The following is a 12,314-nucleotide window of genomic DNA, read 5'->3' as shown; positions in this document are numbered from 1 at the left end:
GCAGAAGAGGAAATGGTTCCTTTATTGGAAAAAGCTAGGTTAAGATCAGTGGCATCTTCTAAGGCAGTTTCTTCTAAATCCGCATCCTGCAGAACTTCGGCCCCGCTGCCCCTCTCCCAGGACCTAGCGGTCTTTTCAGTTTGTGATGTGGTTTCTGGTTTCCACAGTCGCCTGCGTCCAGATGTCCCCTCCCCCTGTCCCCGCCACATCCCCTTCCTATTCCGTGGGCATCCTGTGCTCAGATCTGCCTGAACCTCTGTCCCCTCTTCCTGGAGGAGGAGCTGCCCCTTCCCTGTGGTGTTGCTCCTGTCCCCTGGTCCCTCTTCCCCCTGGAGGAGGAGCTATGGCTTTGCGCTGTGGCTTCCCCCACTGCCCCCACCTCTGGTTCCTTGCCCAGACTTATAGGATAAAGATGCTCAACTGTGAGCTTGGTATGTTGTGATGTACACATGTGCTGTGTGTAAGTACGAAAATTCAAATACTCGTGGATACATGCCTACCCACAAATAGACTTACTTAAGATTGATTTATGTACATATGGTGCTAGTTTAAGGTTTCTCAGCAATACTTTTCAGAGAAGGCAATGGCAACCCACTCCAGTACTCTTGCCTGGAAGATCCCATGGATGGAGGAGCCTGGTAGGCTGCAGTCCATGGGGTCGTGGAGAGTCGGACACAACTGAAGCAACTTAGCAGCAGCAACAATACTTTAAAAAATACAATATTTTATATTTACTTTTAATCTTTGAAAATGTTTTATTTTTGTGATGACTCAAAGAGCAGTAAAATAAAAACATTTAAAAATGTATTTAGTTTGTGAACTCCATCAGGGCAGAAACTACATTGGCTTAGATTGTGCTTGTGTTGCCCAGCACAGATACTTGCATCTTGTCTGTTCTCAGTTGTTATTTTTTTGCATTTACTTGAAAGGAGCTATTCCTTTGCTAGATCAGCTGAAAAAGACCTTCTTTATGGTCTTTCAGGTAAAACAGCCTACATGTTAGGGTTAGGGTTAGGTGTTAAGTCCTTTGTATTGATTTTTCTATGAAACTACTTGGTGAGTAAAAACCTGAACCCTTCTTAAATTCAGCTGTTTAAATTTGCATGTAGTCAGCAAACGAGGCTCCCTTCCTGTGCTTTCTGATCGGTGCGGCCACAGCGCTGTGAGCTGGCAGTACGTGTCAGCCTTGACCTTCGCAGTGGGGTGGGCAGGTTTGGTGTGGGTTTGTTTCTGGACGGCTGCAAGTTCTTTTTAGAATTTCTGGTGCCAGTTTTCTGTAGGTGAGGAGCAGGTTTAACCCTGAAAATGAAACTGTAGTGTGTAACTGAAAGACGCAGATGTGTGAATTTCATGACCCACTGGTGGTTTTCAGAAGAGCATTTGGCTGCTCTGTTAAATTTGAGTTGTCCCTCAAGTCCTTGGGTTTAGCCGTCTGCCCTCTGTAGCTGAATCACTGATGAATGGATTGTCATAAATTGTAATCTGCATCGATGTTTTTTCTTTCATTCAAAAAAAGTTTATTGAGTAACTTCATGACACTTAAGACCTCACTCCTTCATTTTGTTTTTAAAATGAATTTTATAAAGTTAAGAGTCTATAGAATCTTAGGCTTTACTAGTTCTTTAGTTGTTTATATCATTCCCTTTGCTGGTTTAGTGAATTACCCCCGTTAAAAAAATTATGTCCACGTATTCCCCCCCTTTTCAAAATACTGAATTTTTACAAATAAAAATATTTTCAAAATACTTTAATATATTCAAAATAAAATATTTTCAAAGTATTTAGCTGAAATAGCTTCAATACTTCCATCAGTTATCAGAGTTCTTACTGATTTTACTGATTTATCCTATTTGTTGGATTTAAGCCACTATAGTTTGTTGAGAGGAAATTAAGGATTTTCTGAAAAACTTAATGTTATAATGATGCTGTTTTTCCTTCAGAGTTTTTAGTGATAAAAGTGAAGTAGCTTCTTATGATTTGGAACTTTAAGGAAATGGAACAAAAAGTCAGCCTCTGCTTGTAATATGTGTTTTCATAAGTGTGGAAATGTGTGGTTATGTGCTTGTATATAATTAAATATTATGAAGTATATAATTTTATAGAACAATATTGCTGTTCTTTACGTCAGGAATGTGCGTGTTAACCCTTGGTAGAGAACTCTATCACGTGTCCTACACTTGATGCCTGAGTACGGCTGATGTGTGCACTTTACTTTGGCTTTCTTTGGACGGTGATCTGGTGTTGTCAGGGTCGCACACTGCCGAGCTCCTTTAACTTTTCTAGTGAGCTTACTCTCTGCCATTGGCTGCACAAAAATGTATCATATATATTTTGTCTTGGAGCATAAGGCTTAGAGTCCCATCAGGGAGCAACAAAAAATTTTATTAAACTTTTTGGTAAATCCAGTAGCAGAAGTGACGGTAATACATATGTGAAAAAGAGCACTAATATATATCTAGTCTATCTGCATGTGGAAAGGTGGCAATTGTCAGGGCTACGGAACACTTCGTTCATGGGAAATCCTCCTCGATTCCATCGTGGTGGCAGTTAGTGGTGGAAGAGCTGGATGAGGTTCTGTCCCCTGGGGCTGGTCATGTCCCCACTGAGAACCTCTGGTCTGAACTTGCGGCTGGGCTCCAGTGAGAAGGTACAGGGTCGTCTGGTGTCAGAAGGCAGAGTTAGTCCTGCTCTGGTTGTTGGTATAATTGTACATATGAGAGTACATGTCTGCACCGCTCAGAAGAGACTACTGACCGTGGGCGGGGGGGGGGTCCTGGGAGGTGGGTAGAATAAGATGTCAGACTTCAGCAGGGGCTTTGGAGGGGACCCCGCAGGACGTGGTGGTGGGTTGTGCAGAGGAAGAAATGCAAGAAGACTGTTTTCTGTTTTCTCCTTAGGCTGGATAATGTTACCAGGACAGCAGCTGTAGGAGAAGAAACAAGTATTTTCCTAGTCGTGGTCTCTGGTGGCCGGCCCTCTGAGTTCCTTGCTTGTGGGCTCCACTTATTTAGTGGAATCTGGATGGTCTTCATTTTGGTTCCCATTGACTGAAGCCAGTAGGCCTGGGAGGTAACACTGCTCCCAGATGCCTGCGGCTGTTGAGTGAAGGTGGGGTTGCATCTCGGTAGTGTGCATAATACAGTGCAGCGTCCCTTTCTAAACTGACGCAAACCCCGATGCTCGTGGGTCCACGTGGCTGCGTGTCCCCACCCCTTGCGGAGTGGGCGCCCTCTCCACCGGCCTTTGTCCCTGTGTGGTGGCCGCCTCTGTGCATCTGTGTGTCCTGATGCCTAGTGGCTGTCGCCCCACACAGCCCCATAGGGCATCCTCCGGTCCCTCCTGCCTGTGCTGCGCTGCCCTTGACCTGCTCCTGGGGGAGACCCTTCCCGTGGACCCGATGCACTCCTTGGGCACTAAGTTCTCATCCCGATGGTGTGTTTTTTGCCTGGGGACCATTCCTCTAGTTTCTGTTGGCTGACATCCCCTCTCTCCAAATACACACACACACAGACCAGATGTCAGTTTGTGGCTGGTAGGGGTGGGTGTGAAGCTCTGTGTCCACAAGGACAGGAGTGCCCTTGCCTGAAGCCCTTCCTCACCCCATCCCTCCTACCCTTTCTGAAGCCTTTTGGCCACTTGGGCTTCACTTAAATTTTTGTATTATATTAGCAACTGAATTAAGTGGCTTCTCTCCAATTACTTTTTTGCCCTCTGATAATCCCCTTTCTGACTTAATCTGTTTTCTTTTGAGTTATTAGCTTATTATCCGCACCCCCCTTCCCCTACTCCCCCGCCTCCATCAATTTGCACTGGGTCCCTGTATTCCGTCTGCTTCCTAAAGGTGAACCGGGGATCACGCAGCTGCTCACAAAGCCCTTTCATGGGGAGACACTGCCATCTTGTGGATATCTTGGTTATTGTTAAGGATGTTCTTTAACCCTCACTTCATTTTTCTAGTTCCTAGTAAATTGAAACTCAACGGCTTTGATTTTCAGACACTTAACACCTCACCTGAGTTAGTGTCTATCCAACTATTAATTAACTTATTAATAAAATATCTGAGTGCCAGTTGACCATCGTCTAGTGTGTCCGTGGAGGTACTGAAGAGTAGAAGAAAGACTTCTGAGATAATGATACTCTGCTTCTTGTGAACAAGTCCAGAGTGGCTGGGAACCCAGCAGAGAGTGACTCACTTTATTTGGAAAGTTCTAAAATGTTTCTCAGAGGAAGTGGTCGTTAACCTGGAATTCAAAGGATGGGTAAGGAGTTTACTAGGCTGAAGGTACACTTTAGGAGCTGGAAGAGCAGGTTTGTTCAAAGGCCCTGAGGCATAGGCGGAGGAAACGGTGTAGGTTGGTGAGTGGCATGCAGTCTGAATCCCAGGTCTTGTTGGGGTTGAGAGCAGAGAGGAAAGGTGAAGGTGACCCTTTCAGAGGCGGTTGTGAGAGAGGAAGAGACCAGTGTGCTGTGTCCCTGCTCTGCAGGGCGCTTGGTATGTATTGTCATTAAATCAGAGTGATGTTGTGAAGGACTAATATCCCCATTTCACAGTTGAGGAATCAGAGCCCCAGGACCTGACGTCACCAGGATCACATGGCTGGTATGACAGAATGTGTGTTCCAAACCTTTACTCTTTGCAGGGCATCAGACTGCTGCTTTTAGGTGCTGGTCGTCGGGGCTGGGCTTCCTCCTGTCCAGGTTATAAGCAGAAACCTGTCTTGATCTCATTTCCCTGAGCAGATACCGACTGCCAAGATCCTGACCCGTTCCTACAAGCTGCAGCTCCTGGCTCTGCCTGCAGGGGGCCTCCATGCAGGTGGAGGGAGACACCTAGGTTGCTCAGGGATGAGAAATGGATAGAGAAAAGCGCAAAACAGAATAAATGAGGTGGGATAAGTATTTTTGGAGTGTGGGAATCAGTGAGAAGACCTTATTGAAGAAGTGGTGTTAGAGCCATTCCTTTGGGGCGCAGGGTGACTTAGAAGGTAGGGAGATACCGTCTAGGAAGGGGATTTGTACTGAGGAGCAGAGGGAAGTGAGGTGGGAAGAGTGGGACCAGGTTACAGTGGCTTCTTCCCGTCATTCCAAGGCTGCACCTGCCCTTCTGGTTTAGCCCAGGAGGTGTGGGCACCTAGAGTGGTCAGTCGTGATGGCTTTTTAGGGTCCTTCTCTCTGATCACATGGCATGGTGGATCGGTCATTTTATGATGTCCTGTTTATATTTTGCTTGCTTGTTTTGTTTGGCTTGATTCATTTTCTCTCTGTTGACAGAATCAAAAGAGAAGCTCTGCTAAGGGCCTTATCATACCCTGGGCTTTGTGGCTTTCATCTTGTCGGGTGTAGGATGGGAGGTGTTGGAATCAAATCTTTGTCTTGGAGTTCTTAGCTCTGTCTAAAACTTCTAGGTCTTCTCTAAGTGTTCATTTTGGTGATCAGAGGGGCCCCTGTAATCTCTAGGTGTCTCTTTTCTACCTGTTACTGGTGATGTAACACTAAAGTTATTTGCAAATGGTCAGTTACTCTGAGATTCAGCTTTTACCATTTCAGCAATCCTTGATGGGACTCCTGAGCTCATAATTTTAAAACATTAAACAACTGGGAAAAATATAAATGACATTGGTGAATAAAATTAGTTGTATCCACAGTGACTAACGTGTAGTTCCTGGCCATTTGTTCCTGTTAGGCTTGTAATTATTATTCTACTAGTGAGTCTTCTGTTAGCCAGCTGCGCCGCCAACATATGTCTGCAAGCGAGATCTCAGATTCATTTTGCTTCTCCTCTAAGTGTAGACAAGTTGGATGCTGTTACTGCTAGGTAATTTCTTTCTCTTCATTTCTTTTTAAAAAGTAGTCATTCCTTGGCAATATAGAGTCCCGCGGTGACAGGTGCCCTGTGGGAAGGGGCGTGGTTGCAGATGTTGAAGGAAAATGGCTTATGTCTACACTGAAACACTGCCTGCCTGATACAAAATTATTATAAATGCAGGAGAGGGCAGGGTAGCACAGTGGTTTCTAACGAACTCAGGAGACTTTTCAGGCCAATTGAGTAAAACAGATTTTATTGGTGGCATCTCACTGTGAGAAACTTAAGCGACTTATTGTTTTTGTATTCTTGGTTCTATTCTCTTTTTATAAGAAAGCCCTCCTCAGTGATCAGTGCAGATAAATAGAAGAAAACAATAGAATGGGAAAGACTAGAGATCTCTTCAAGAAAATTAGAGATACTAAGGGAACATTTCATGCAAAGATGGGCTCCATAAAGGACAGAAATGGTATGTACCTAATAGAAGCAGAAGATATTAAGAAGTGGTGGCAAGAATACACAGAAGAACTGTACAAAAAAGATCTTCATGACCCGGATAATCACAATGGTGTGATCACTCACCTAGAGCCAGACATCCTGGAATGTGAAGTCAAGTGGGCCTTAGAAGGCATCACAATGAACAAAGCTAGTGGAGGTGAGGGAATTCCAGTTGAGCTATTTCAGATCCTAAAAGATGATGCTGTGAAAGTGCTGCACTCAATATGCCAGCAAATGTGGAAAACCCAGCAGTATCCATAGGACAGGAAAAGGTCAATTTTCATTCCAATACTAAAGAAAGGCAATGCCAAAGAATGCTCAAACTACTGCACAATTGCACTCATCTCACATGCTAGTAAAGTAATGCTCAAAATTGTACAAACCAGGCTTCAAGAATACGTGAACTGTGAGCTTCCAGATATTCAAGCTGGATTTAGAAAAGGCAGAGGAACCAGAGATCAAATTGCCAACATCCGTTGGGTCATCGAAAAACCAAGAGAGTTCCAGAAAAACATCTACTTCTGCTTTATTGACTATGCCAAAGCCTTTCACTGTGTGGATCACCACAAATTGTGGAAAATTCTGAAAGAGATGGGAATACCAGACCTCTTGACCTGCCTCCTGGGAAATGTGTATGCAGGTCAGGAAGCAACAGTTAGAACTGGACATATAATAATATACTGGTTCCAAATCCGGAAAGGAGTACCTCAAGGCTATAAATCGTCACCCTGCTTATTTAACTTCTATGCAGAGTACATCATGAGAAACGCTGGGCTGGATGAAGCAAAATCTGGAATCAAGATTGCCAGGAGAAATAGCAATAACCTCAGATATGCGACTGAGTGCCGAAGAATTGATGCTTTTGAACTGTGGTATTGGAGAAGATTCTTGAGAGTCCCTTGGACTGCAAGGAGATCCAACCAATCCATCCTAAAGGAAATCAGTCTTGAATATTCATTAGAAGGACTGATGCTGAAGCTGAAATTCTGATACTTTTGTCACCTGATGTGGAGAACTGACTCATTTGAAAAGAGCCTGACACTGGGAAGGATTGAGGCTGGGGGAAGAAGGGGACAACAGAGGATGAGATGGTTGGATGGCATCACCGACTCAATGGACATGAGTTTGAGTAAACTTTGGGAATTGGTGATGGACAGGGAGGCCTGGCGTGCTGCAGTCCATGGGTCGCAAAGAGTCGGACAGGACTGAGTGACTGAACTGACTGACTGATAAGATACGAATCTTTAAAAGAGACACCTCAATAATAAAGACATTATCAGCAACATGAATGGACCTAGAGATTGTCATATTGCGTGAAGTAAGAGAAAGACAAGTATATAATACCACTTAAATGTAGAATCTAAAAAAGGATACAACACTGCTGTAAACTGGATAACCAATAAGGACCTACTGTATAGCACAGGGAACTCTGCTCACTGTTATGTGGCAGCCTGGATGGGAGACTTTGGGGGAGGATGGATATACGTGTGTGTGTGTGTATTTATATATAGGGCTGAGTCTCTTTGCTGTCCACCTGAAGCTATCACAACACTGTTAATCGGCTATTTGTGTGCTCAGTCACTCATTTGTGTCCGACTCTTTGCAACCCCATGGACTGTAGCCCACCAGGTTCCTCTGTCCATGGGATTTTGCAGGCAGGAATACTGGAGTGGGTTGCCATTTCCTTCTCTGGGTGATCATCCTGACCCAGGGATCGAACCTATGTCTCCTACATTGGCAGGCAGATTCTTTACCACTGAGCCAAGCTAATGCCATCAGCCATAGTGCAATATAAAATAAGTTTTCTTTTTCTAAAGAGTAAGAACTTCAAAATAAAAGTTTTTGCCACTGATACCCGCACATTTTTTTTTAAAAAAAGGTACAAATGAATTTAATCTTCAAAACAGAAATAGAGTTCCAGATGTAGAAACATAAGTTATGGTTACTAGAGGATAATGGAGGGGAGGGATAAATTGGGAGATTGGTACTGAGATATACACACTACTGTGTATAAAACAGATAACTGTTTATGTTTTAAACACACACACACACACACGTAGCTTAGTTGGTAAAGAATCTGTCTGCAATGTAGGAGATCCTGGTTCAATTCCTGGGTTGGGAAGATCCTCTGGAAAAGGGGAAGGCTACCCACTCCAGTATTCTGGTCTGGAGAATTCCACAGACTGTATAGTCCATGGGATTGCAAAGAGTCAGACACGACTGAGCAACTTTCATTTTCACAGATGTATATATAAAACAGATTCACTTTGTTTTACAACTGAAACCAACAAACTATTATAAATCAATATACTCTGATAAAATTTTTTTAAAATCAAGGCATTTTGACTGTCATATTTGGCGTGGCAGGTAGTACGTGCCCACCAAATCCAGTTAAGTGTTGCAGTGGTCATTCTCTGCAAGTGCCTCCTGCAACAAACACAGCTGTTGTGAGTTAAGATTTGAATTTTTTGGAAAAGGGAGAGAAGCAGCTCATCCATCAGGCAAATGACATTATAGTAAGTGGGAGAGGTCTAGAGGACTAGTTTCTTATCTTCACTTTTTAAATCCTTGCCGTGGCTTTCCTGGTATGAAGCATCAGCCCTATTTGTAGGATAATTGGTGGATGTTCAGGGATACTGAAATGGGTTGCCATTCCCTTCTCCAGAGGATCTTCCTGACCCCGGGATCGAACCCGCGTCTCTTATGTCTCCTGCACTGGCAGGCAGGTTCTTTACCACTAGCGCCACCTGGGAAGTCTTGGTGTCCAAAAACTTTCGGAATCCGTTTGCCAAAATAGAAAAGATTTGGTAGAGGTTGCTGCAGACTGTTTCAAGTGTGGTTTGCCAGGATGCAGGTTCCATGCCGTCCTCTCAGGAAAGATGGGTGGGTGCGTGCCTCCTTCCAGTGGTTAGAATGTGCACGCGGCGGGGAGGTTTGGAGCAGCCCCTTAGAGTCTGAAACGGGGGCCACGGGCTGGGGTGACCGAGCCACACAGCAGGGAGAACCTGGTTCCAGCACCGCTTGTTACTGTACATGTGAAAGAAACGAACTTTCTCCGTGCTTCAGCCACTGTTCCGTTTGGCTTTCTGTTTTCATAGTAAGCTGAGCTCTATCCTGACAAATAAATTTGATAAACTTGGCTCTTTAAAATAAAAAGAACTCAGCACATGGCAAAAACCACACGAAACAAAGTCAAAGCTGAAGCAGCAACCTGGGGAGAAGGTTGTCACAGCTCATATCTTCAAAATGATAGTTTTAATAAAGTGCTTCCAGATAAGAAAAAGTCCCACGGCTTGTAGAGCATTGGCTAAAAGTTATGATTTCACAGAAAAAGGAATGCGTAGGGCTCGTGAACATAAGAAAGGTGCTTTTACAATAATAAGAGGAAAAGTAAAAGTGAACTGAGATACAGTTTTTGTCGAGCAGATTGGCAAAACCGCCAAAGTGTGATAAACAACCAGGTTCAGGGATGAAATGCCCTCACCCCTTGCCTCGCCACACCCCCTCCGCCCTGCCCAGCTGCCCAGCCCGAGGCCTCTACACAGCCTCCGTGCCCTTGGCCGAGAAGCCTCACCATCTGGGAGCCACTGGCCCCTCATCCCCTTTGCTCAGATGTGCTCTTTTCAGTGAGACCATTGTGCTCTGCTCAGTGAGCATTTAAAATTATCACAACCCATACCCATTTTCCTTGCCCTACACACTAACTTATTCCCCTGATAATGTATTTATAATTTACTAATTTATTATATTTATTGTTTATTTCTTCTTTTATTTATTTTTTAACTTTCTGGCCATGTCACATGATATGTTGGTTCTTATTAATAGTTCCCTGACCAGGGATCAAATCCATGCCCCCTGCCTTGGAAGCGTGGACTCTTAAGCACTGAATAGCCAGGGAAGTTAAGTGTGTTTATTTTAGTGTGTATTGTCCAACCAGAATATAAGCCCTACGAGGACGGAGGTCTTTGTTGCTGTTGTTTCCTGAAGTCCCCTAGGCACCTAGAACAGCCCTCATTGAAAATTTGTTAAATATTTATTACATAAATAGACTCTGCTAGCACGGCCTTGGGGAGGTGGTAGGCTCCTGAGTTACTCAGGGCTGCTGCTGCTAAGTCGCTTCAGTTGTGTCTGACTCTCCGTGACCCCATAGACGGCAGCCCACCAGGCTCCCCCATCCCTGGGATTCTCCAGGCAAGGACACTGGAGTGGGGTGCCATTTCCTTCTCCAGTGTGTGAAAGTGAAAAGTGAAAGTGAGTTGCTCAGTTGTGTCCGACTCTTCACGACCCCATGGACTGCAGCCTACCAGGCTCCTCCATCCATGGGATTTTCCAGGCAAGAGTACTGGAGTGGGGTGCCATTGCCTTCTCTGGAGTTACTCAATAACCACCCAATATTTATCAAAGTTATACTGTCTGTGCCCTTTGACTCAGCAGCTGCACATCTAGTTACTAATCACAGTTACTCCTGTAGGTACAAGATCACTCATTACAGTTTTCCTTTTATTTTTCAATGATTGCCTACATTAAAAACCACTGAAATGATGGGCAGTAGGGGCTTGCGTGGCTCCCCGGTGGCTCATAAATAAGGAATCCCCCTGCAGTGCAGGAGATACAGGAGATGTGGGTTTGATCCCTGGGTCAGGAAGATCCCCTGGAGGAGGGTATGGGCAACCCACTCCAGTATTCTTGCCTGGAGAATCCCATGGATAGAGGAGCCTGGTGGGCCACAGTCCACCAGTGAGTCCACAGAGTGAGACGTGAATGAAGCAACTTCGCACACATGCACACACGCAGGGACTTGCTTAAGTCAGATGAGCCACGTCTAATAAGGGAGCTGTCTTCTGCTCAAAGACCTCTGCGTCAGCACATAGGAAGGAACGCTGTAGCATATGCCCTCTTTTCTGTGTAAAGAAGGAAAGAGGGTGGAGGGAATGAGTGTGTGTCTGTCCTTGTGTGGATGAGGAAGTTCTAAATGATGCCCACAACTGTGGTAGAGAAATGTGGGGGCTTGGTAGACAGGGGAGATGGGTGGGAAAACTCAGTTCTACTCTTTACCTCGTTGTATGTTTCTTTTTATGAAACAAAATAAAATATTTTCAGCTCAAAAAATTAAACTAAAAAATAAAACTTGGAATGAAAATGGCACATGCTGTAGCTTTAAATATCCTGATAGATATCGTTAGGTTATTTGGCTGTAAAAAATTATTTTTAAAAATTATTCCAGTGGTTGAAGAATGGTGTTTTAGGTACATGTTTTATGACACTTCGTTGTTCTTCAGGATTCTGAGATTAACATGGGTACAATGTGCTTTGTGTGTTTTTATTTTTATTTGTTGGAGATAATCATCTGATGCTATTGTCTTTTCTTTTCAGTCCTGATGACATTGGGACCTGCTGGTACATCCTTCTCTCCGGTTCTGTGTTCATCAAGGAATCCATGTTTCTTCCACGAAGCAGGTATTGTATAGATGTTCTGGAGTAGATGATCCATAGAGCTTGAAATCCTTTTGCAGAATGAGTATTTTTTGCAGAATTCCTCTCTGCTTTAATTTCCTATTCTACTGACACAAAGTAGGGCAGTAGCTTGGGGTGTTGGTATGTAAATCTTAAGAAAGGACTCTTTCTGTGTTGTGCACACTGTTCCAACCTCTGTAACGAAGGGCAAGGGTGAAGAACACATCTGTGATATGCTCCGTGAACCTGCCAGGCTAGTTGAGGTCATGTTTGTTCAGAGGGACTGAAGACTGCCTCTGTAACAGGGAGTCTCCTGCACCTCTAACGAGAGGCCGAGGGGGTTCCATGGGCCCATGTGGGGCGAGAAACCCAGCTGGCTGGGGCTGCCCCCAGGCCCATGTGGATTCATCTCTGGGACCCTTCCCCACACCCAGGCTTTCGCTGTGACTTTGGCTCCCAGGTGCTGACTGTTGACTGGTGACCTGTGTCACTGACGTCCGTACCATTTGATGGCCATGTCTGTCTCTTCTTCTGATCTTCAGGCCACAATCTGAGGGGT

The 12,314-nt window shown here is 44.6% G+C and overlaps 1 protein-coding gene across 7 annotated transcripts in view; it reads left to right on the top strand.

The window, feature by feature from the left end:
- RAPGEF2 (Rap guanine nucleotide exchange factor 2) overlaps positions 1-12,314 on the top strand; it is a 265,814-nt gene that overhangs the window by 96,034 nt on the left and 157,466 nt on the right. For all 7 annotated transcript variants that reach the window (XM_040250573.1, XM_040250572.1, XM_040250574.1 and 4 more), the window contains exon 4: positions 11,675-11,758. In XM_040250573.1, the coding sequence (XP_040106507.1) occupies positions 11,675-11,758 (84 nt within the window). The remainder of the gene's footprint in view (positions 1-11,674; positions 11,759-12,314) is intronic.

The sequence above is a fragment of the Oryx dammah genome, unplaced genomic scaffold (assembly GCF_014754425.2).
Source record: "Oryx dammah isolate SB20612 unplaced genomic scaffold, SCBI_Odam_1.1 HiC_scaffold_12, whole genome shotgun sequence".
In the NCBI taxonomy this organism is placed as follows: domain Eukaryota; kingdom Metazoa; phylum Chordata; class Mammalia; order Artiodactyla; family Bovidae; genus Oryx; species Oryx dammah.
This window is presented reverse-complemented; position numbering and strand designations above follow the sequence as displayed.